This window comes from Phyllostomus discolor, chromosome 15, assembly GCF_004126475.2.
Source record: "Phyllostomus discolor isolate MPI-MPIP mPhyDis1 chromosome 15, mPhyDis1.pri.v3, whole genome shotgun sequence".
NCBI lineage: Eukaryota > Metazoa > Chordata > Mammalia > Chiroptera > Phyllostomidae > Phyllostomus > Phyllostomus discolor.
The window spans coordinates 20,353,685-20,380,038 of NC_040917.2; the positions used below are offsets into that span (position 1 = coordinate 20,353,685).

General features: G+C 43.6%; 1 protein-coding gene across 1 annotated transcript in view; it reads left to right on the top strand.

Annotated features, from left to right (window-relative positions):
- The window catches only part of USH2A (usherin), a 511,215-nt gene that overhangs the window by 144,447 nt on the left and 340,414 nt on the right, over window positions 1–26,354 (top strand). The window contains exon 21 of the mRNA XM_028531335.2: window positions 10,224–10,454. Within this exon, the coding sequence (XP_028387136.2) occupies window positions 10,224–10,454 (231 nt within the window). The remainder of the gene's footprint in view (window positions 1–10,223; window positions 10,455–26,354) is intronic.

The following is a 26,354-nucleotide window of genomic DNA, read 5'->3' on the forward strand; positions in this document are numbered from 1 at the left end:
AGGAGGCCGATGTCTGAAAGCATTTGTTTTTCCGTTCTGTAAAGAGTATGTCATTCAGGATTATATGAATTTCAAAATTTTGCTCAAAAACTACCAGTTTCACACTTGTTTGTTGCACTATAGAGGCAGCGATGTGCCATACTCATATCGTTACTGTATTTTCTTGTGAATGATTACTTCGGGAAGCATGCATTAAAGGCTCACTACTTAAAACACTGTGGGGGATCCAAAGGTAATCCATTCAAAGGTGTCTCGGTGGTGTTGCATTAGGGTGTCAACATACTACAAATAGGATTAACACCAGGGGACCTATGAGAAAGGATAAAAGAAAGCTGGAGGGACATAGAACATGGGATTTGGGAGCTTGGGAATAAATAGCATTTGAGATAGACTATAAAAGACTGGTAAAGATTTTTGCCATATACCACGTGCTAGTTACTGTCTTAGACACGGCGCTGTCCCCGGTGCTGATGCGATGGGCACTGGGGGTTTATGAAGACTGTTCTCTGGCAGTGGAGTGTACACTTGACCAAAAGAAAGTATGTAGATGTCTCAGAGGCTTCGTACACTATCCTCGCTTTTTTTGAATTCTTATTTCTTCCGGTTGTTCTGGTTGAATGCGTATTTCTTCCTTATGTTCCAAATTGTCGATTTGAATCCCGGCTTCCTCCCCTTCACTGATGGTTCCCTGTAGGTTTTTCTTTAGTTCACTTAGTGTAACCTTCATTTCTTCCTTTATGTTGTTGCCATACTCAGTGAGTCCTTTGAGCATCCTGATCACCAGTGTTTTGAACGCTGCATCTGATAGGTTGGTTATCTCTGCTTTCTTCAGTTCTTTTTTTTTTTAAAGATTTTCATTTATTTCTTTTTAGACAGGGAAGGGAGGGAGAGAGAGAGAAAAAGATAGAAACATCAATGTGCGGTTGCCGGGGGCAGTGGCCTGCAACCCAGCTATGTGGCCTGACTGGGAATCAAACCTACGACATTTTGGTTCGCATCCCACACTCAATCCACTGAGCTATGCCAGCCAGGGCTCTTCAGTTCTTTTTCTGGGGTTTTGTTCAGATGATTTGGAGCATTATCAGCTGGGAGGGAGAAGAAGGAGAGTGGGGGGGAAAGGTGCAGAGATTAAGAAGCACAATTGCTAGGTACAAAATAGACAGGGAGGTGTTAAGAATAAATAGCATAGGAAATGGATAAGCCAAAGAAATTGTATGCGTGGTCCATAGACATGAACTAAGGGAAGCGGAATACCAGGCAGGGTACCGGGGTGGAGGGGGGCAAATAGAGGAAAATTGGGACAACTTGATAGCATGATTAATAAAATACATTTTTTTTAAAAAAAAGTATGTAAATAGAGTCTGGTAGACTTTTCTAAGAGGCAACGAGGGAACAAACCATATAAACAAAAGCAAAGGATGAAAGGAGGAGTGGGGGGTGGGGTCCAGGCAGAGAAACCTGCAGGTGAAGAAGGGGGAGAATCGAAGATGACCATCGACATTGTGGGCCGTGTCGTGACACCGTCTGGTATAACGGGAAAAATGAAGAGAGAACATACGGGAGAAATAGACCCATGAGTCTATGTGTGACTGTTTGATAGGAACACATCTATGGCAAACACAACCAACCAGCAACGGATAACGCAAATGACTGAGAATGATGCAGATTTTGCAGTCATCTTTCTATAACTGGGAGCTAAAACCATGGATAACAATGAATTAGTGCAGGTGGAGAAAAAATCCAGAATAACTTTATATGTTGATTAATGCTTACCTTTTGGGAGAAAGGAGGACTAAGGAGAAAAGAGGAGTGATCAGCATGAGGAAAAGAACCTGGAGAGAACAGAACCGGACAAGTCAAGAGAAGAGAGAGCTCTAGACGGAGAGTGTTGTCTGTAGTGTCATGTGCCGTAGGAAAAGCAGGAGAAGAGCGAACCACAAGGAGCCTGCGGTCACTGGCAGCCCCCTGGGGAGCTCTCTAAGGGGCATGCCTGGAGCTTTGCAGGACAAGGCGAAATGGCCAGTTTGAAGTGTGTGGTTCCTCACGCTTTGCCAAAATATTCCTTCTACCCAATTTCCATTAAAATTGCATTAGGGTTTGTTCCCTTGTGAAATCCTTTCTTCTCTGAAGGCACATTATTTTAGTGTTCCTCAGGGAGAATGTTTATTTCTTAATCACTTAGTATGTTTTGTCAGAACTCTCTGAGTCCTCATCTGCCAAGGAGAGAATAAAATCACTTGCATGTGTTGCATGGAAAAATAATTTTTGCTTGCTGTTTGATTTAGTATCAAATACACCCTTTCAGGGGTGTTTAGATCAGTGAGCATGAACTTACTTGTTTTGATTGGAATGCAAAGCAAAACCCAGCAATTATAGATCCAATTTCTTTCTTGCCTCCTTATTTTTATTAAATAAGAATTTTTTTCTAAAAGTTCTCAAGATTAAACCTTTGGATGCAATTTATGTATTTTAAGTCATAGAAGTAAACAATGGAGAAGTCCGTTGTTTAGAACAACAGTTCTGACGCAGGAAAGGGCGAGAGTTTCACTGGCAGCTTCCCGTTTCTCCTTGGTGTTTCTCTAGTAACAAAACTGCAATGGGGAGGGTAGGTATTATTCCAACCAATTCTAGTGGACTGGTGAGAAAATTTCACTCTAAAGTCTAAATGCAGTTCACATGAGCTCATTGTTGGGCTCCAAAGAAGCCAGCAACACTAGCGTACTTCGTAAGAGTACCAAAAATCAGAAGTCATAGTCAGCCTTTTTGCAGCGTGAAATCATGAAAATGTGTTTCTTCCCTAAATATCAGTCAGAGCAATCAAAAACATACTTGTAAAGATTTATCTGACCATTGCACTAAAACCCTTGAGAATTGTAATTTGCTCTCTTTGCTATAAATATTTTTTTCAATGTGCTATATAGTTAGAATTGGTGCATTTCATCCAGAACATTCCATGGCCCCCCGTCTGGTTTTCAGGCCACGGCAAAGACTGAGATCCGCTTGGAGGGAGGGGTGCTCCCAGCGACAGCTGCTTCTCTCTGGATCGCAGAATCTTCCGGCAGGGTCCTCGGTGGCTTTGGAGTTGCTTCAGGGGGTAGGAGGGTAAGAAGCTGATGAACTGGACCCTCTTAGACTCCTCATTACACTTGTGAAATCACCCTTTTAATCTAGGAAATTTGTGCATTTCCATCCTCTGTCAATTGAGTACCCTTTAAACCTTTTTTCAAAAGAGAAATTTCCTTGGGAGATCCATTTCTGAAGGGACAATGCGCCATTTCCTTTGCCTGGCGACAATTGACCTCCACACCAGGAGCTTAGACGGGCCCACCTCCCATCAAGCAAGTGATTAGTGGCGTGTGGAGCTTCTTTTCTGAATCCAAAGTGAAATGTACAGGCTGCTCGCCACCGGGTTGGAAACACACATTGTTTTGCATGCAGGTACATGAGTCTTTTCGCCGCGAATAGGACCCAGAGTGATTAAACAAGCACTCTTAATATGTTAATTTATAATTTTAATTACAACAATCTTGTATATATAGTCATTAGTGAATACCAATATAAATATTTTTCTATCTTTTTTATTCATAATGCATAAACCAATCATCCAGTTACTTCTCCGAGGTTGCCTCTTTTTTTGTTCCATAATACAATCTTTGTTCTTAGTTATGAATGCATTTTGTTCATTCCTGCCTTGAATAATCCCTCATTAAGCTAGTCACTTTCGGCTCCATGCTAAAAAGGAAAAAATTATCATGCAAATGCGGCATGCCATATTAAAAAGCACATTACCAAACACTTTTGTTGCTGTCCTTCAATTAGTTTCCCTTCTTTGAATTTAATTCCATTTGTTGTTAAACTAGGGACTTGATGTATGGACTCATGAATCTGAGGCTGCTGCCAGGAAACTGGGGGAGAGAAGTCAGCGCCTCCGCGAAGAGCTACAGAGGCGAGCTGAAATGAATTCGCTTCACCTTTGACAAGAACACTCCAGCGGCACAGGGGCCCTCTGATGATTCCACTGGGCTAATTGTCCAATTATTTATTTCAGGAATAAAGGCACCGCTTTACAATTAGGGAAATGTAAAGCAATCTGAGAAATTTGGTAGCGACAGATGACTTCAGGCACTTCTAAGGTGAACGCTATCCTTGCAAACCCGCCAACCACCGAGGGTTGCAGGCAACCGCCGGTCTCGGCGACACCGTGAATGCACGGAGGGGTTCTTGCTTGTTTGTGTTGCTCTTTCAGCCACAGAAATAATTTTACACTTTTCGTGACACTTTTCACCAACGTGTCACATTTCCGCAGCTCTTCAGCAATGTTTAAATTGTATTTCTCTTGATTAAGAGCTTTTGGTTCAAAGCAATACTTTTTAATTGCCTAATGATATAAGTCGGTTCTTAGGAAAGAACCGCACATTTAGGAGTTCATTTGCAATATAACTGAAAAATTCATTGCATGGCAGTAAAACAATTTACTGTTAATTACAAGGAGAAGAATTTGCTGTAGCATGCTCCCACATTGCCATGAATCATGCAGCACTCCTAGAGATTTATAACAGATGTGTAAGTGGGATGAATTAGCAGGGTTTAATAACAGAGACACAAATCATGCAGACTTCAAGGAGCTTTAATTGATATACTAGAATGTGACGGGCATGAATCACTCAGCCATTCAACAGCACTGTAACATATGGTCAGCTCAATATGCTGCCTCTTAAATCGGTTGGTGAGTCGTTGGTTGTCCCATATGGTGGAAGCAATATATTTTTCATGATTAAAAAAATGCATCCATGTTTTAAAGAAATAGGATTGCAAAGCCTGTTTGTTATTGAACAGTCACCTGAATGCCAAACTCTCTTTTTTTAATGATTCCTTTTAAAAAAACAAACATGGCAGCTTCCCAAAATAAATAGCAATTCGTAACACCCGGAGGTACTCCGAGAACCGAATGGGTGCTTGCTGGCGCATCTTTTGATCCATGGCAAAGCCTATGGAAGAGCAGCTGATGAGGGCTCTGATCTCGGGGAATCCTTCAGACTTGGGCAGAGCCAACACGACGAGAGGAGTGATGTCACTTTCAGAGAAGTCCAGGAATACCCAGCTTTGCAAACAGAATAGCATGCGTTGAACGGGAGGCCCTCACTTAGGAAGATATGAAAGTGGCTGTGAGAACACTGTGACCCACTTCCTCCCCCCACCCCGCAATGTCACAATGGGATGTAACATTTTATACCAACTTCTTGATGAAATAATCAGTCTGCCAGGAGCAATGGGAAAGAAATCCTAGCAGACCATCACAAAGACAGTCTCACCGATTCCGTGTCATTCTGGAAGAAATATTTCACTGTGGGAAAACAGAGACCCTGGCCCAGCCCAGGCCCTGGTAGCCTGTAAAGATTTCTTTATGGAACTGGGACCCAGCCACTTCCAGCAAAGCTTTCGTAGCATCCGTAAATCTGACAGACTCGAAAAAGGAATACTGCAGCCCTAGAACTGTGGCTGCCAGAATTTAATGTCAACAATTAAAATTTATTTTGATCCTTACCTACTGTTTATTACTGTTTGTATACACAACAGACCTTACTAATACAGAGATGCACTATTAGATGGAATTACCATCTGTTCAGAGTGAGACGCTGGCATCTGTCTTCGATGCTAAAACTAAAATGATATTATTTCTAACAAAACAAAATTAACTGCTTTTCCTCACCAACTTTAATCTGGAATGTGCGGATGCACCAAAGAAGAAGACCGGTTGATGAAATATGTAATGACCTCTGTCGCGAGGTCGGTGTGCAGATACGTGACTTCAGCAGTGGCTGTGCTTGGCCTTTTTGGCACACAGAAATGACATTCAGGATTCGCACTTTTTAAATCACTGTTTTAGCTTTATAAAGTACTAATTATAGTAAGGCATTAAAACAACACAATTATAATACGTAAAAATGGAATCAGAGAGACCACAGGATTCAAGATAGTTTGATGGATGTGCCCTAAATATGTGCAGGGAATGAAATTAAATAGACAAAAAAAAATCATCTGAACAAACTTGCCGTAGATGCCACAGTGATGCCTTTAGGAAAATATAAACCGTATCTTCTCTGTGAGACTGTTTTTCATTTTATCTTACACTGACACATACAAAGGATTTCTATCCAGCACCCGGTCTTTTCTGAAGCCCCAGTATCCTATAGAAAAGGTCTCTAGAAGCCAGAGAAATGGTAGCACCAAGGACAGTGGTACTTTCCATATGGATGTTGAATCAGGGACGCTCCTTTCTGAGCAGCCAGCCTTCGGTTCCCTGTGTCACCAAATAATAAATTGTGTCACGCCGGCGCTTAATGCATGTACACAGTGCATTAACTGTAACTGTAGTACATTTATTTGTGCTGGAGGAGACTTGAAAATGATGAAAAAATCAATACGTTGCTGTCAGAGAAGCAAGTGTTACGATGCATTTAAGTAGTTAATTGCAGAGGCCCCATAAAAGCTTCAGGTTTGGGTAGCAAGAATGTCATAATTACAGTCCACGCCGCTGCCTTTTATCAACGGTGGACTTCGGGGAACGTGCCCGCTGCCTCCACGGCCGCTCCCGGGAGGAGCTCAGCAACCCGGGCTCCTCCTCTCTCTTCCTCTCTCTTTGTATGCACCGCCCGAGCTCTGTGCAGACGACTGGTGATCTGCAGGATGAGGGTCATTCAGGCAGGGCGTACGCACCAAGATGGTGATGTCCCAGAAAGTCTGTGAAAGCAGGGCTTTCTGGCTTGTTGATATGCCACAGAACACAGGAAAAAGCATCCTGTGTATACACCCGACTAGGGCCAAGGGACATGCTGGCTCAGCGCCAAAGGGGGTAAACGAATGGAGGGGTCCGATGCCCAGCACCTGCCCCGGTTTACTGAGGGAGAAGCAGTGCCTGGCAGTGTTCGGGCACAGAACTCTGAAACCCACTGTGCTCCCCAGCACGTGAGGTACGGAAGGTCTGAGAGGCCCGATGGTGGATTTGCCCGGGGTCCCGTAGTGAGTGATGCAAGGGACCAGCCGAGAGCCTCAGTTTTCTCCTTTTCCAGATCTGTTTTGCTACACCTGTTCCTTCTGAGGGCGACTCATGCAGAAAGAAGGAAGTGGCAACATGGATTTTGTTCTTTTCCCCCTCATCAGAGAATAGAGAGTCGACGAGGCAAGACTGATCCCTGAGAGTCTGGGGGAGACACTTTCCATCTCCTGCTCACTTAGGGGAGAGCCCTTGAAGTGGGTCAGTTGCCAGCTGTTTCTCAGAGGAAGAGTCAAAACTGTTTTCTGCTGACACAGCGCCTGAGGACGTCTGATGTCCATGTGCTCCCCACACACCCCTGAGATGCGGGGAGGCTGTTCCCCGGATCCCTGTCCTCAGAAGGGGAAGTCGATGCTGTTTGAACACGTGGTCATGCAGTCTTCATAGACAGCAAACTCTTCCTTGGAGATAAATAAATAGATTTGGTTTTAAAGACCTGTCATCCGCCAGAGTTGCTGCTCATTTAGCCTTCGGTTCTTACCCAGTGATGTTCCGACTCCACACTACATAAATTTTGCAAGTGTAAATTTATGCATAATGATATGCTATTAATCAGATTATAAAGTAATAAATGCGGCATAGAGGAGAATATATATTATCAAGTATTTTATAAAAGACTACGTATGAATAGAAGAGATAAACCAGAAACTGGATTACCGAGCTCTTGCAAACAGAACAGGAACACTGTAGTTTTATTCCAGGTAAAAACAGACATTGCACATTGTTGTCCTTTGAAATGATGAGTACTGAAGTTCCATTTTATACTTCACATGCTTAAGAAGATTTTCTAAGTAAATAGAGATCTTGAATGTGGATGAACTGTATTCTGGTATCATATCTAATTTGAAAGATGTGTTATTATTGAGTAGTAATAATTGTTCTTTGTATTGATATAGAATTTTGTTTTGTAAAAGCTAGAGCAATTATATATATGGTTTCAAAATGCAGCTTTTATCAAAATATTCCACTGAAAATTTATCCTCATGTCATAGATGGGAGAACTGAGGCAGATACATTTGAAGTGATTTTTTAAAACTCATGCAGAATTAGACATGAAGAAGTGAAATTAAATTTTTAACATTCTGTAGAGCCCTTTCCATGATTGTTTTCTCTTAATTTGCCAATTTGAGATTAACTAATTTACACCTGTAATCCACTCACTCTGACAAATAATCTTTTATTTCCTTCCTTCTTAGTGATTTTGTCTTCGTGAGCATGTGTTTCATGATTCAGGAGTATCCATTTTTCTTCTCGGCACCCTACGTGGGTGTGCGTGACCAGTCTCATTTAATTGAGTGAAAGTCCCCACTCTGGTCCGAGGGGAGCTCGGAGGATGAGGACACAGTCGGGCGCTCGCCTTTCAGACAGGCTGGGTCGTCTCTTCCAAGTGACACTACAGCATGCCAGCTGGGAGTTCATGGGGTTTTGTTTTATGCTTTTTTTTAGCAGAGAATTAAAAAATAATCTGGTGTCACTCATTCTCTGTAGCCCACTTCCTAAGAATAGACTAATTGCTAGGTGGAAGAATTCCCCTGTGAGTCTAAGTTCTCCACTACTTGTTGGAGTTCAAACAGTCAACACGCATGTTAGTGCGGAAACCGGAAGACGGCCCTCCCGGGATCCCTGGAATGGGAATGGTTGAGCCCTTGCTGTTCTCTTAGAGGTTCCTCAAACTACCTTCATTTTTTAGTTTTTTTCCTGCTGCCCTGATTGGTCACTTCCCACTAATCTCTCCCCGACATCTCTGATCTGTTCTTCTGTGTTAGCTAATCTGCTCTTGAATCCTTCCAATGTGTTTCTTTCTTCCTTTTTTTTTTTAAAAAAAAGTTAGTGATAGTATTATTCATGTCTGCTTGTTTTTTATTACACTTTTTCTTCAGTGACGCTCTCCCTAAATTCCTCCCTAGTTTGATGAGCATCCTTAGGACCATTTCTTTGAATCCTTTATTAGGCAAGTGCCTTGTTTTCATTTCCTTAGGGTTTCTTCCTGGGAATTTTTCTTGTTCTTTCATTTGAGAGATATTTTTCTGTGTTTTCATTTTGTCTGACTTCCTATGTTTGCTTATAGCAACAAGACAAAATAGCTGTGTCTCCCAGTCTTGGAAACGTGGCCCTCCATAGAAGCTGGCCCCGGGCAGGCGGTGTGAGCCAGGTGGTTCTGGCAGGCTGATAGGAGCTTGGGAGCAGGTGCCTAGGGTGTCCTGAGCTGGAGCAGTGCTGGGCAGAGAGGCCCGGTGCCCCTGGGGGAATGCCGAATTGATCCTGATTGCCCCCTTGGTTTGGTGCAGCGGGTTCCCGAGATCTTGCAGGCTAGTCGGAGCACCTGGATAGAGAGCCCGCCCACTCCATGCAGGTGGACATAATTGAGCTGCTCTGATCTGGGGAATTCCCGCAGCTCCTAGAGAGTTCTGTGGGCTCCTCGGCCTTCTGCTCCGTAGCAAAAGTGGCTCCTTGTAGAAGGGACCTGTGTGTGGAAGGACCACGCACCGGGCCATCTCGTCTACCCAAAGCTGCTGGGAGCCAGGTCAACACTTACAGAGCCTGGGGCACCAGCCGGCAGGGAGGGCAGCCCCACACAGGGAGGCCCCGTGTGAGTGCCGCTGCCCTGCTGCTCTGGCCTACTGCTGCCTTGGCTCGGAGGCAGGAGGCTCCAGGTAAGGTTGCTGTGGAGAAGGGGCTGCACGACCTTGCAGGCAGGTCGGAGCTGCCCCAGTAGGGCACCTGCACCCTGAGCAAGGCAGAGGGGCCCTAGACAAGGACGCTTCCGCTCCTGTGCTGGGCGAGCTCCCGCAGTTCTCGGAGGGCTCCCTGGCAGCCCAGCTCAGGCCCGCTCTCCTTCCCCCTCTTCTCTCATTTGTTGCTGGAACCTGACCTCTCCCTGCCCACCTGTCTCAGGAGCAGTTGCGTTCTCTGTACATGTACGTTTCATTTTGCGTTTTGCTCTCGGGAGGGGGCGAGCTGGGCATCCTCCAAGCCGCTGCCATCTTCTGTTCGTCATTGAACTCCTTTCTTGTGTCGGTGGTTCCTAGAACCGTATACATCCTTGAGGGCCTCGCGGATTCGATTTTGAGTGTGACGTGCACAAGGGCCTGTGGCCCTGTGTGTGCGGATCTGTGTCTAGAGACAGCACCTGAATTCTCGAATGTAACTGGTGTTTTCTAACCCTTAGCACCGGCCGGGCTGCGGCCTCCGCTGCTGGAAGGGCTCGGCAGCACCACCATCCACGCCCGATGGCTCCCACCTGAGGAACTGAACGGCCCCTCCCCGGTCTACCAGCTGGAGAGGAGAGAGTCCTCGCTCCCGGCCCCCGGGGCCAGCATGGTGAGGGGGAGGCGCTTCCCAGGACACGGGTATTGCCGCTTTCCCAGCTCCACTCACCCCATCAACACGGACTTTACCGGTAAGCGGGTTTGACCTCCCTCTACTGAAGAGGCTCAAAGACCTAAAATGTTTTGTATTATTTTGACACCCCTTTTGCAATGAATTTTTACTGTGCCTGTTTGTAGAAATACTAATTCAGCCCTTTGATGAACTGAACTTCAAATGTTCGGCGAACATGTCTATCTTTTTTGTATTCTGGGGGCTGGTAGAAGTGGAGGAAAGAAAAGAAAAAAAACATAGAAGCGGGAAGGCTGTCTTATTGGGTCAAAGTATGTGCTAAAAATGGTTCTTAGACACGCATTACAGCTGTTTTTATCAGAATATCATTTACTGGCTCTGTGGAAAAGTTCTCGGGGCAGGTGAGTGTGAGAAGTGCCCCATACTCTTGGAGGTTCTCAATATGCCTCTGGTTATGGAAGCCTCTAGAAAAATATAAGAAATCTCTTTATCTTTGTTCAGACAAGTATCCCTAATACTTACGGGATGTCACTTAAAAATAAAAAGTAGAACAACTGTTAATACCCCCTGTTCCGTGCAGATGATTACAGAAAAAAGTTATTTCAGGAAAAACACACCTTCCACGAGCCAGCACTGGAGTCACTTTCAAGTGAGGCATCAGCTTCAGGCACAGAACTCAAAAGCAGCAGAAAACTCAGTGATCAGTATAAATAGTATTTCAGTGCAATAATTTTTAAATGAAAATCAGTGCAAAATAATCTCCAATAAGATATCAAAAATTTAAACAGAAACAGCGCCCAACGGTGCCTCAGTTTCTCCTCCCACTCCTGGTCTTACTGTTACCACAGGATTCTGGAAGTTCGGTTACCTCTATGACTTAGGATACTACTACCTCACTGTAGACAGAGAAGACTGTAACCGTCGATGACTCCTATTTCACTTCGCCAGTTTCCCAAGCGTGGGATCTGTATTTTACTGAAAACTCGTAATGCTGTTGATTTAATCACTGAGAAAGTCATTTCGGAGCACAGAGCTCTCACCTTTAACATGGTGTGTGGGTCGAGGGCAATGAAAGTGGAATTTGCATTGTGAAACGTAGCTCGAAAGTCATTGTTTTCTTTTCACCTAAAGCAGCAAACAGTTTGCTGCCGAGGTGCGTTTGTAATGAATCATGATGGCCCTCCAGCTGGGAGACGTTGTGATTAATGAATGCCTAAGTACTGGCCCTGGTGCACCGGCACCTTCCCTGAGAGCTAGAAAACCCACCACTGAGCTCCTCTCCGATGCTAACCTTCTGCTTGATATTTCTAAAAGTCAAAGAAGCAAAGGAAAAGAAAAAACAACAGTTATCTGGGAAAGAACGTAAGGATTAAAAGGGAGACTTTTTTTGGAATGGAACCAGAAACCACCCCCCGGCCCCACGCATGGCTCGTGATGTGTTTCTTCGAGGGGGCAGCATCCATTTCCCACACCTGGGGAGAGCCCAGCGAGCGTGTCAGCTTGCATTTGCCGGCTAGCCGGCAGACAGGTTTTTGATGGGATCACCTCCTGTTGCAGCAGCGAAAGATAGAGTGGCATGTCCACCGTTAATACATTTAGTCATCTGCACGGTCTCCCGAGCCGGCCGTACGCTCTGAGGGGCAAGGGCTTGGGGCAGATGCAGCGTCTGGGAAGGTGTCCAAGTTCCGCTTTAAAAAAGTTAGGCCGTTCGCACCGGCCTCACTAAACAGGGTCCTTCTGTCTGTAACAAAGGCTCCAGCTGCACAGAAAATGTGTTTGCAGCACACGTCACTTGAAGGACGAGGCGGGGAGATCACGGTTTTGGCTTGAACCGCTCCCTGGAGTTTGGGGATTCCTGGGGAGGAAGAGATTCTTCTGCATTGGGGGGCACTTTCTGGGGCAACGCTGGCTCCTTATACTAGCAGCTTTGTCTTATTTTTAAGGCTCTCTTTTACTTTAAACGTAATCGGTCTACATCAAGTTATTGAGCATGTTTCTTTAAAAAATTATTTTTCAGTTACAATTGACATTCAATATTAATTTCTGGTGTATAGCATAGTGGTTAGAAATTCATGTAACTTACAAAGTAATCCCACTGATAGATCTAGTGCCCACCTGACATTATACATATTACAACAGTACTGTAATTACAATTTTATTAACTGTATTCCATCAGTTGTACTACTTTATGTCCCAGTGACTGTTTGTAGCTGCCAATTTGGACTTCTTCATCCCTTCACCTTTTTCCTCCCAGCCTCCAGCCCCCTCCCATCTGGCAGGCGTCAGTTTGTTCTCTGTACCTATGAATTTGTTTCTGTTTGTTTGTTCATTTATTTTGTTTTTAAGATGCCACTCATAAGTGAAATCATATGGTGTTTGTCTTTCTTTGACTGACTTATTTCACCTGTTATAATGCCCTCTAGGTCCATCCCTGTTGTCACAAATAGAATTTCACTTTTTTCATGGCCAAGTAATGTTTTATTGCATATGTGTAACACTTCTTTATTTAATTTCCTGTTGATGGATACTTCGGTTGCTCCCATATCTTGGCTATTGTAAATGATGCTGCAATAGACATAGCATATATCTTTTCAAATCAGTGTTTTGCATGTCTTCGGATAAATACCCAGAACTGGGATTGCTGGGCCACAGGGGAGTTCCATCTGGAATTTCTTGAGAAACCTCCTCACTGTCTTCCATGGTGGCTGCACCAGTGTACAGTCCCACCAACAGTGCATGAGGTTCTCTTTCCTCCACATCCTCACCGATACTTGTTTGTCGGTAGATTGATGATAGCCATGCAAGGTGTGAGGTGCTGCCTCATTGTTTTGATTTGCATTTGTCTGCTGATTAGTGACATTGAACATCTTTTCATTTGTCTATTGGAGAGACCATCTGTATGTCCTCCTTGGAGAAGTGTCCATTAGGGCCCTCAACTTATTGTTTGATTTCATGGCCAAGTTAGTGTGTTTGGTTGAATAATTTGATCAAGGTAGGCCATGGTTTAATGAAGTTTGCCCAGTTAATGAACTAGACAGTTTTACTAAAACAACTCTATGGCTTTTCTTAACCAGCCATCTTCCTTAGTAGAGGGTGAGCTATAATTGGCAGCTTCCATTTGTCTCGCTTATATATCCCTTCATTCAATCCCTTTGGTGCTCTGTAAGGGAGGTATTTTTACCTGCGTGGTGTGTAGGAAATGAGGCTCTGATAAGTGGGTTTTCCACCATACCACAGGTACTGAATTTCAGGGTCGAAGTGTAAATCGGAGGCTTTTGCTTCAAAAGCTGGTGCTTTGCCATGGAAATGGGCCAGAGTGCATGCGGACAGTTCTTGGGAGGCTGTGGGATAAGAAGTGTTTGAAAGTAGTAAACGGGATGGGAGGTGAAATAGTGGTCACCCAGATATTCCTTACCCAGGACTGCTGACCTTTTTGGATTTGTCTTCCAGTTGTGAGATGTTCGGGTAACGAACAGTAAATGGTGTTGCTGTTATTTATTTGGAAGCTGAACAGCAAATGGAGATTAGCTACCCCCCCCCCCCCCCACCAAGCAGTTAATTCCAAAATGTTACTTGAAACTAGGTATATAACATCTAATGAAATTATTATTTTAAATGGGCTGAAGTACTGTGTGTCAAATGGTCCTTTCAGTTCACAGTCCTGTATATTTAATGCAGTTTTTATATTCTGAGGCAAAATTAATGAGCAAATCCTAGAAATCTCTAAAATGGTGAGTTATATTTAGAAAGTGAATAATTACAAATAGAACTTAGATGGTTTTTATTTTGAATTATTTATTTCAAAATCTCAGATTCTTAAGTAAAATGATTCCTGAAGTTTGAATGGTGATATTCAAATAACATTCAAAAACAAACATATGATGATGTGTCTTATTTTATATATATGTTATGAGAAATATCAGATTTAACCCATCAATGATAAGATTTATAAATACATGCATCACTTAATACATAGTCATGAGCAATATATTGAATGTTTCAGTATAGTTCTCATTTTTGCAGTTCAAGAAAGGATCTCTCTGTATAACTCACCCCTCTTCCTTATTTGCTTTAAATATCTTACCTCATATAATGAAAACAACTCAAACATATGAATATATCCCAACATGTTGCTCAATATTGTAAATTATTAAGCTTAGTATTATAAATAAACTGTGTCAAAATCTACCTTTTGGCAGGAATATAACCAGATGAACCTTTTTTTTTTTCTATGTGATCTTTTTCCTTTCTGATTCAGTGTTCTTTTAAAAGTTGAATTTCCAGGAAGAGTGTATTATCAGTCATTTACATCGTAGTATAATTTAAAGACCATATATTAACTCCCTCTCTTCTATATGATTGAGGGTCAGGGCTTTGGGATCAGACTGATAATTTTCAGATCCAGCCTCCATTATTTATTATCTAAATGTAATTAGATAAACCACATAATCATTTTAGTGACTGTTTCCTTTTCTTTAAAATTAGGATAATAATGCTGTGTACTATATTCATATCTAGCAGGTAGGAAAGGATTAAAGGAGGTAGCCCACCTTACAACCTTGGCACACTGTCTGCCACACACATTACTTAACAGTCATTAAACATTAGCTGTTAACCATTACTTACTGAACAAATATTTATTAAGTGCCAATGATGAGACAGGAGTTGTTCTAAGGGTCATCTGCAATTTATAAAGTCAACATTCTGTTAATTCATTTGCTATCACATATACAAGGTATGGTTGCCTAAATGTTATATTTGGGGTACAAATAATATGCCACATTCTACATTACTATGTGATATTTAATTGTGTTACTTAGTGTTAAGAGAATCTACCTAATGTTGAGACGTTGGGCACCCTACATTCCTGTGGGTGTGGTCATGCTCCTCTGTTAATCTGAGGGCTGTGCTAAATGACCAGTGCCTTCCACTTCTATGATCCCAGATCTGTGACTATAGAATATTTAAGTAGCCTCAAAAATTCAAAACAGAGCTTATTACCAAGACATCTGTGAGTTTAAAAACACCTAGGTTTTAAAACAGATTGTTCAGTGACAATGCATTGTTATCACCCTATCTTCACAACTGAAGGTCAATATAAATTTACTCTTCATCTCCACTAATCTGAAGAACTTAGTGCTAATGGGAGCATTCCTCAGCATCAAATGGAAATCCCTTTCTTGGGGTGTATCAGAGGCTGCAAAGAAGCAGCAAATTCAACATCATGTCGTGACCTTGCAACTGGGATGTCACGGAAGAACCCAGGCTGAAACACAGTGTCCTGGTGACAGGGACTTAACAGTACTTCCTTTGCCCAAAACAGAAGTTGAACCTGAGCTTTCCCTCTCTGCTTCAAATACAAGGGGACGTAGATGACAGAGTCCTCAGAGGGAAAAAAATGCCCACTTTGTTCAGAGATTCAGAGTGAAGCCACTGGATTTATGTAGAGACTCTGGTGGTCCTTTCAGTGTCGGGCTCGCAGTCCAGAGAAAATGTGGTAAGAACAGAGAGTGAAAACGTGGCCCCCATCAGCATTCCAGGGGCAGCCGTCTCTCTGTCACTTTATCTTCTCCTGGTAGTGAAAACAGGCCCGTGATCATCCGGGGCAAGATCTGACTCTTGTCGCATGCAGATGCCAATCGCAACCGCCTTTGCTGGTGACCCTGCCCAGAATCAGCACCTGCCTTCGGGGAGGTCTTTGTAGCAAACCCCTGGGGACCGGAGCGTGCAGGAGCACCTGGATGTAATTCCCTTTTATTTGTCTTCACGAGACATGTGATTACCGATGCTGAGTATCTTGCAGATGAGAACTCTGGACACTTGCCCCATAACAATGCTGCTCAAGGACACTCAGTGATTGTCACACAGTTTGGTCTCACAGTGTTTCATCTGTCTTCCCCCAAATGGCTGCACTAGAACCCTTTAGGACTCAGGAATGCAGTTAATTACCGATCGGTGAAAAGAGAAATGCAACCAAAATCAATATGCTTTAAAAGCACATATTTTATAATTTTTTTACAGTATGATATTTCTCCGTTACTGTTATTATTTTTTATTATTTTTAGTAAATTGGGACGTTTAAGCCCTTCGTTACAGGAAAGCTGATTATAAGCAGTTGCAGTAAAGGTGCAAGCGGAGCAAAGTCCTCCAGGTAGACTAATTAGTAAAAGCATATTAATTCTGACCTTCACCACCCTTGGTGTCCCGGTATTTGTTTTCCTGTGACTGGAAGCAAATAATTTTGCCAGAAAGTGCTTTAAAAAAAAAAACTAAATAAAATGCCAAGTTTTTTCAAGGTACATTTGGACCACAGATTTTATTTAACCTTTGATGTCCGATTTCAGACGGGGTTACTGAAAAAACAAGTCTATGAATCTGCTCTATGACCGAGTGGCTTCAGGAACAAGCTGTAAGGATGTGGAAAAATGGAGGCAAGAGTAAGAACATGGCACTTGGGAACAGAGTAGTGGAGGAAGGCTCCTTGCACGTGTGTGGTAGTGACAGCAGAGACGTGCACGTCTGGTTGAGCTCACTCACCTGTGCAGAGTGAGGGGGCAGGATCCAGATGTGTGAGAACAGCAGAAGTCGGGCCCACCGTGGTGTGACTCGAGGGTATTAAGAATCAATGCTCAGACTGTTTAGTGTGTATTACCTGTAGTGGAGAGGTATCAGCAAGTCCCTCCGATGGCATCGTCGGGTGGAAGAGGACTGTTCTGCCTCCTTGTTTCTCATGTTTGGCATGAAGGCCAGTGCGTGACAGCTTCATGTGTTCTAACCTTGTATTTTGGCCGTGTCGCCTGGCAGAGCACATTTCTGTGACATTGTCTTGTGTTTGAAATGTTCATGGTGGGGCTGGCCTGGGAGTCGATTCAGTTTCACTTTTGAATTTTAGCTCCGGTTGCACAAAAGAATTATTTCAACCCATGGCTTTTCTCTTTCTTTGGCCAAAAGGTGTATGCCAGTTTACTGGTGCCAAGGAGGTCAAATTACTGAAATTGCAAGTTTGCCTCTGGATGCAGAACCCTCCCCCAACCCCTTTAACTTTTCAGAGTCAGTGTGAGCAGGGATTTACAGATGTAGTTTTGATCTGTGAGCCATGAGGTCTCTGTCCCAACTACTCAGCTTTGCCCTGAGAGGGGGGTGGCAGCCACAGGCAATGCGTAAGTGAATAAGGGTGCCCCCTTTCTTTTCTTTAAATTTTTTTAAACAGGCAGCAGGCTGGTAGTGTGGCTATTCCAGTTCTAAAATCTAGTCCTATTTCTTAAAACTAATACATTTTCTCATTAACAATACATTTTCCTTTCTTCTTTCCTAATGCCAAGAAGCTGAAAGATGAGTATAGTGTAGCTCCGATAAAAGAAATAGGAGAGAATCAACACACACACACAGGTAGTAACGCTGGATAATCTAAAATATCTTGAAACAGCATGCAGTTTCTCCTCTGGGCCTTACGTGACCAGGAAGCCACACTGACAATGACCATGCCAGTATGACAGAATACAACGCTCACTATAGCAAACAGTTTTTGTTCACTGGGAACACTGTTTCCATCAGAGTAAAGCATCTGCTTTCCCATCTCTTTTGTTATCAAGCCAAGATGTCCCATCACCTGATATGCACACCACACGCGTGTTCTCACACACTCACACCGCACTGTCAAACACATGCTTTCCACCACGACATCTGCGTTTACCACAGTTGTCCGAGTGCTGCCCCCGCTGCCTTCCTCATGTCCCATCAGCTGCTCCATCTCTGTCCCATCGTCTGGCATGTCGCTTGGGTCCATCCACGGGTCCCTCATCTCCTCTCTCGTCCAGGCTTGCACCGTGGGTCTCTGTACCAACCCTTCCCCTCTTCTCCACGCTGCTGTGCAAACTAATGATCTTGCTTGTCATCCTCTTGCTTGAAACTGTGCCATCGCTCTCCACCCAGAGGCCAGCCCTGCCTGAAGGTTCTTCTGCGTACGGTTTTGGGAGTATGGATAACTCAGAGCAGTAGTGCGACTGTTTGAGTCTCTGTTGGCCTACAATGTGTAAGAAAGTATGTGCTAAGCTATATAATAGGGACAAAAGGAAATTCTCATTAATGGTCCTTCGTTGCTGGCGAAGGTACTTCTGAGCCCATTGTTATAACGAGAGAGCGGTATGTCAGGAGCTGTTTTCCGTCCCACCATACATAGCTCTCTGGGAACTGAGTGTTGCCCATCTCTTCGACGCAGGAGCTCCTTAAGCTTATTACATTTTGAGGTTAATGAACATCTTGACACTTTTACCTACACCTAGCATTAGGGCTTATTGCAATAGGTTTCAGAAGAGAGTCATAATAAACATATATAGTACAATAAAAAGCACTTCTAATCTTGAAAGTGCTTTATAAACAACAGTGATCAATGCTATGGACAGGTTAACAGCGTCAGACTGATTGGATTCTGTTCCGGGGGCGGTGGAGGTATTGATGTTGGCAGCGGAGTTCTGACGGAAGTGGCCACGGTGAGAGTCACGAGCGGGGCTCTGGGGTCAGATTCCCGCACGTTCAAAGCCCGGCCTCTCCACGTGCTGTGAGCAGCTTCGCACGAGCCGCCTCCCTGCTCTGCGGCTCAGCGTGCTCATCTCTCAGATGGAGCCTTGTCGGAACTCAATGCAGGAGTCTCCGTAAGGGATGGGCTCGCAGTACCCATGTGGTCGTTACCGCATATGCATTTACAGCTGACGTTTTTTTAATGCAGCATTTTAAATTAGGTGCCTTTCCTTCCCTCCTTATGTTTTATGTGGCTCAACCACATAAATCTCGGTGATGCACTTTCATAACCTCTCTCTACTATGTGTGTGTTCACCTGACACCATCCGTGAAGCTCCGGCCTCTGGTTTGTTAGTGACCTGTCTTCCTCCTCTAGAGTTCAGATGTTCGGCATCCTGTTTCTGCGTTCCTAGTGGCGACCTTTACACTTGAACGAGCACTTGGACCTCCAGCTCCATTTCTTCTCTCCTCCTCATGAGCAGCCTTCTTAAATTAAGACTCCGTGTGTCCCTGTCCTCACCTATCAGTCTCTCCTAAATCTGTTGTCACCTGCATTTCCCCCACTTCTCTACTATAGGTGCTTCTTCCAAGATGGTCAATGATTTTTTCAAAACAAAGGACTTTTCTTAATTCCCACCGAGGTGCCCCTCAACCATGTGGCACTATTATATCCTTTAAAATCTAGAAAGAGAGCATTACTTTATCGCCAGGGTTCCCCTTCTGTTCTCTGTAAACTGTTTTTTAAGACTGTTGACTCTGCTTTCTCCATCTACCTTTATTTGAATGGAGGAACGCAATCATTTGGTCACTCCACGTATGTCTCTTTCTCATCGCCTCCCCCACTACCCCCGGTCAGTTGCTATGATTGCTATTTTAGAAAGAATATTGAGCAAAACAGGTACAGTCCCTTACTGAGGGGGCCAAAGATCCTGCAGAGAAATCATGCATCAAACATGTAATTAAATAATCACAAGTGACTTCTGTTTCCAGCTATGAGGCATATCAAAAAATCCTGCTGAGGACAGGGGGCAGAAAAGAGAGAGAAAACTGGATAAAATTTCTTAAAAAACATTACTGAGTAATTAGACCTGCCAGGACTTGTGGGATCAAGATTCTAGAAATATGGAGAACAATTTAGGTGAGGCTTTTGTTTGTCTTGGCTTTCTCTTTCTGATTGATGGATTCCTATATTGCATGATCTTGAGAGGGGAAAAGCATGGCTGGAGAGACAAAGTATTAGACTTCAGGGCTCACGAAGCAGGAGGGCCCTGGTAACTATGCCCGGCTTTCGGTTGAAATCCTATCAGCAAATGAAAACCAGACGTAGACCAATCTTCTTAAGGCCTGAAGCCTCAGCCCAGGTCAGCTCCCTGCCAACTGCCCAAACAGTTAACTGTTTGCCCAAAAGAGTGATCCCAGGGGTGGTTTCACAGGGGGCACATCTCTCAGCACTTTCTGAATGGTATGAAGCTTTTGCATGGATGCAGTCTATTGCGTGTAAGTTGTGCCTCACTCAGGTGGATGCCAGAGCAAGTTCTCCAGGTGATTCTTGCAGCATGCAGGTGTGAGAGCCATTGATCTACCTTGTAACTGGAGAAACTGCTTTTGCCTTATGGAGAGAAATAAAAATCAATATTTATATTATATCATTTAATTTACTGGTCCTGAACTCCTGTAGGTAGAGAGTTAAACAATGTATATACTTTAGATTAGGCTCAAGACTCCGAATTTCCCCTGCAGCAAATTGTTACCCACTATGTATTACAGAGCACAGGAAAAGTTAACCAAACTGAGCTGATGGTAAGAATCTGTATCCTTTAAAATAACATTCCTTTTCTCTGCAGAACAGGGTTTCCTTTGCTCTCATTCACACTAGGACAAAAAAATGTTATGAACAGAAAGAGCTGGCATTAGTCTATTTTTTAAGTGTTTTATTATAAAAATAATTGAATTAGTAAAAATACAAATACACATTTGCATATGCAGTTGACCGGTCCCCATGTGGATGTTATGGAACCTCGGTAATGTTTTGTAATTGGTGTTAATGTGCTGTGTTATTAGGTTTAACTGAGAAAACTAGTTTGCTGAAAACTGATTTCTTCTGCATGTGTACAAATTCAGTAGTTGGAAAAAAATTAGAGAAATATAATTAAGGATTGCAGAATCAATTTGACACCTACTTAAAACGTGTGGAGCGGAGGAAGCCAGCGCCGGGCTACATCTGATGCTGTTCTCTCCTTGTTTACTTCGGGAGACTGTGCAAAATTAGAACTTTAATTTACAGAGCTGTTAATGCCTCATTAAAAACTTTCGGCAAGTATCCTATTTTGAGGTGATTTCCCCCCTCGTATCTAATATGTGGCATTGTCTCTGTTCTGTGGGCACGGTAAGATGACACATGGAGGAGCAGCATCTACATTGCACAGCGCTGTAGCCCAAACCAAGCAAATAATAACGATAAAGTCCTCAAACACTAGATTGGGACTTAATCTTGAAAAAAAGTTGGAGGTGTAGGCATAGATTTGGTGGCTGTTTCAGACATTCTTTAGGCTCTTGGTCCACCACAAAACAACCCCACCTTACCACATTGCCCCTGTCCCCTCCAAGGAGGGACGCATGGCCGGCCTCTTGGTACCACGGGCCTCGCTCTCCTGATGTTTGTCAGGACACGTGTGAGTGCTTGACAAGAGCAGAACTGGTCATTTCTCATAGGAATTTGGGATTGGACCTTCCCTGACCGGGGATGTGTTCTTGCACCTGAGTTCTGGAACCTCTAGAAAATAAACTCCTTCTTTGGCTCAAAGAACCTTGAGTCCCTATATGCAAGCAGAGATTCTTAGCTTAAAAGAGGCCACCAGCATATGAATGAAAGCCATGAGAAGGGGATCAAAGGACACAGGGCCAGAGGTCGGCCTTAGGGGAATATAGAGCGTGTAGGGGTGTGTGGTGAAAGACGCCAGGAAGGGGTGGCCGGGCATGTGGGTGAACTGAGAGGCAAGGATGGGTCCATGGATTAGGTCATGGTCACCCGTATAAAGGGCAAGACTTCATTCTTTTTTGTGACTAGTATTCCAGTATGGGTGTGTGTGTGTGTGTCACATCCTCTTCCTCCATGTATCCACACACACCGTGGTTGCTCCTATATACTGGCTATTGCAAATATTCTTCAGTGAACATAGGAGTGCATAGATCTTTTCAAATCAGTGATTTTCATTTATTTGCATACATAATCAGAAGTGGAATGGCTGGGTCATATAGTAGATTCTATTTTTACTTTTTTTAAGGAATTTCCATCCTGTTTTTTCCTACAATCCCCTGACAGTGTACAAGGGTTTTCTTTGCGCCACATCCTGGCCAACACTTACCTTTGTTGTCTTTTTGGGGACAGCCATTCTGACAGGTGTGTGGTGACATCTCACTGAGGTCTTGATGTGCGTTTCCCTGGTGACGAGTGATGTTGAGCATCTTTTCACGTGTCTGTTGACCATGTCTGTGTCCTCATTAGAGAAATGTCTGTTCAGGCCTTCTGCCCATTTTGTAATTGGACTTGTTTTTTGATGTTGGATTGTCTGAGTTATTGATGTGGTTTGGATCTTAACCCTTTGTCACAGATAGCCTTTGAAAATATGTCTCCCATCACGTAGGCTGCCTTTTAATTATGTTCGTGATTCTCTTCGCAGTGCTACAGCTTTTGCAGTTTGATGCAGTCTCATTTGTTTAATTTTGCTTTTGTCGCCTTTGCTGGAGGAGGCAGATCTAACAAGATGTTGCTAAAACCAATGTTGCAGTGTTTACCGCATATTTTTTCCTGTAGGAGTATTATGGTTCCTGGCCTTACCTTGAAGTCTTCAAACCATTTTGAGTTTACTTTTTTATTGATACACAGTGAAACACCAAAAGTGGTCTAGTTTCATTTTTGTGTGTGTGTCCCTGTAGTTTTACCAACACTATTTGTTGCAGAGATGGTCTTTATCCTGAGCCTTATCATTTTTGTGTCTCTACACCCCACTCCCTGACTGAACCGTCCTTAAAATGCATTTTTAGAATTTTCAGGTCCTTCTTGAAATTTTTAATATGATGTAAATTTCTAATATGTACTTGATAACTAAACAAGAAAACTTTCTTGGGGCTTATTTTCAAAAGATAATGTATGTACTTTAGCCAACGATACTCTTAGAGCTTTGATGCAAGTTGTTTAGGTTAGTTTGGCTTGGTGTATTTTCAATGAGAAACCATACTTAAAGATGTGTTTGTCAACTATTAAAAAAAAAGTTCTGCAGTCCAGGGTGCATAACTTATTCTAGGATGGTTACAGTTGTGGGAGAATCCCTTGCTCTTCCCTTCTCCCCCTTGAAAGGACTGTGTTCAAACTATGGGTCGTTTCTCACCGGAATAGTTGAAGAAGATTAGCTGCGGTGTTACTGATGCACTTGATATTTTCTCACTGTATAACATGGTGGCAGCAGACTCTTAGCCAGTCTGATAAGATAAAATGTTGGTAATACTTGGAGAATAAAAGGGTACCATTACTGTCCCAGGTCCCTTTAAATCCAATCTCCTGATCTGCATGAGATTATATTTTTTCCCTCCCATTTACTAGTCCCTCCAAAAGGAAGCCTGGATGTAACTCCTGGGTTCCTGACCTGTATTTGGACATTAAGAAAAGCAGGTGGGATTTTTTTTTTCTGCTCAGCAGATACAATAGAATACCAAGGCTTCCTATGCTGTAGTTCCTGACCTTGCCAAATCCTTCCATATTTTCCCTAGATTTGCTCCTGGAAAATCCAATATTAAGCCAGTTTGACAGCCCAGCTCAATTCCAGAAGGTCATCTATCACAAAAATAATTGATTTTAAGATAATTGGTGATTACGTTCATGATTTGTGTTCCTGGTTTTCTGGTAGAATATCCAGGAGCCTTCATGTAAGTGAAGAGCTACATTATGTAAATAAAACTCAGACCTTCTTTTGCTCATTTCATTCTGATTACTTGCTTTTACAAAACTAACTTTATTGTGTTCTTAAGTAATCCCACTGGAATCATCCATGGCTATTTTATTCTTCAGTATGTTCCAATCATGAACGTAGGGACTTCATCAAATAAAAAAACATGAAAACGTTACCATTTGGGGTATGAGTAATAGTCATAGGTCCACTCCACATTTACTTAGAACCTAATAGTTATGAAATGCTGCCCTAGGTGAGGTGGCTAAGAGGAAGAGTAGTAAGTTAATTTCACTCATGTTTTGTCCTCTGACACTCTGATTTACGCTAGCTGACACCTGACAAAAACAGGGTGCTAGCGTCATAGCAGTGTGATGCTGTTGGGGGTAAAAAAAAAAAAAGAAAGGAAGGAAGGTAATGCCGCCCTTTGTTGTATTAGCAGACTTGTCAAGGATAAAGGCAAAAAGGTGGTGATTGGACTCCATGTGGCCATCCTTAGCTGTTTACAGGAAGGGGTGCCACAGTTCCCTTGGGGTGACACACTTAAAAAAAAAACAGATAAATTCGTCAGAGGTTTCAAAGGAGAGCAACAGAAAATGATGAAAGGCTCTGAAAATGGGGCCTCTAAGAAAAGGCAGGGAGACCTGAGAACGCTCCGTCTTCAGGAGAGAAGACAGAGGGGTTCGAGGTAACTGTTTACAGATGCGGGGAGAGGGTTAGGGGGAGCAGAGGAGAGACCCGTTTCTCTCACGAGTCAACAAGGATGCTTCAGGAAGTAATGGGTTTACAACACGTGGGGTGGGGGATTCCGGTTAAACGTTCGAGTGGGTTAGGTAAAATTTAAATATTTAAAACTTTATCAGTCCAAGCATGATTAAGCGGTGGAGACGAAATCGAGTTAGAATTGGCACTGAAGTGGAAGAGTAAAAGCAAATCAGATTGGAACGCAGGGGCTTATAATTAAAAGAGCTTACATTTGCATAACATGTTAGCATTGTTCAAAATGCCTTCACATAGGTGATTTCCCTGATCTTTCAGCAGAATTAGGGGATAATGTATGTGTTGTACGGGGTGGCGAGTGGAATCAACTGGTTTCACAGCTGAGGAGGTGGAATTTCAGGGAGCACAGACGGTTCTCGTCTCCCAACAAATGAAAGAGAAGCAAGCGGGCTGGGACCAGACGAGCCGAACTAGAAGCCGGAGCTCCTGAGTCTGACGAGTCTCCCGTCAAAGCTGGCAACTTTTTCATTCATAATAAGACTTCCATTGTGGGGAGCTGCCCTTGAATTTTGACCCCCAAGTACTCAAAAATTTGCACGTAACTTTCGACTCCCCCAAACTCAATTACTAATAGCCTGCGGCGGACCAGAGGCCTCACCAGGAACATAAACAATCAATTAACACATGTTTCATTAAGTGAACTGTAAGGAAGGGAAAAAATGCATTGACAGTAACTTTATTATGTTTATCAATACCCTAAGTTTTTGTTGCCTGTGTTAGGCTGTGTGGTTCATAGCAAGTTTTTTTCAAAATTGTCGATTGAAAAATATCTACATACTTGTGCACATATGTGCACGGGCACCGTTTAAACCCGAGTCATTCAACATAACATGACATCCTGTAGTTGTGGGCAGATTCTTGACCGTATAGGAGGTTGACCCCCCGACCCCTGCATTGTTCAAGGGTCAACTGTAAAAACGGTGTAAGAGCATCGCATGCCGCATCCTCAGACCCTGAGAACACAAGGGCCTCCCAGACCCATGGAGGGGACAGATAACCGTAATACTTTTCTATAAAGAGTTTCCCCGACAAAGGCAGGTAGCCCATGCTAAAATGTTACCAAGGGCAGGTCACGTGACAGGCCACGGAGACCCTCACGGTAGCTGCAAGCATTTGCCGTCCCCTTGAACTGTGCACACAAGTCGTGCAGAGAAGTGATCCAGAAGTCAGGCCGTGCTGAGAGGCTCCTAGAATGTGTGTGGAGCTTGCAAGGGGATGGAGGAGGTTCGGGGAGGATGCCAGCCTCTGAGGACTCCGTGACACTCAGCCTCAGTGGGGTGATGTGCTCCCCACGGAGCCCAGAGGACCCCCTGCGGCGTCCCCGCGGGAAGGCTGTGGCGGGGCACTGAGGGGGAGGATGCAGGAATGCTTAATGACCCCCCAGGCGTCTTGTTGAAAGAGGCTCTAATTTTTGTTTTCTTCTGAGATTAACATGTGTATATTGCGGGTTCAAATGGCACGGAACTTAATTAGAGTCGCAGGCAGTGGCACAACATACGCCTTGCCTCCCTTTTCTGCACGCCAAGGAGCAGAATCTATTTGCCCAATTACGGAGTTGGATGGAGGAATGGAAACTGTAGTTTGAGGAAAAGGGAACTCTGCCCCCATGCCCCACCCTCGTTTTCTTTTTTTTTTTTAAAGTTGGTCACAAAGTTTAAAATGCAAAGGAGCGCATCTCCCTGGAGAGCAGCTCTCTTTCATCTGCGGAGGAAGGACGTATG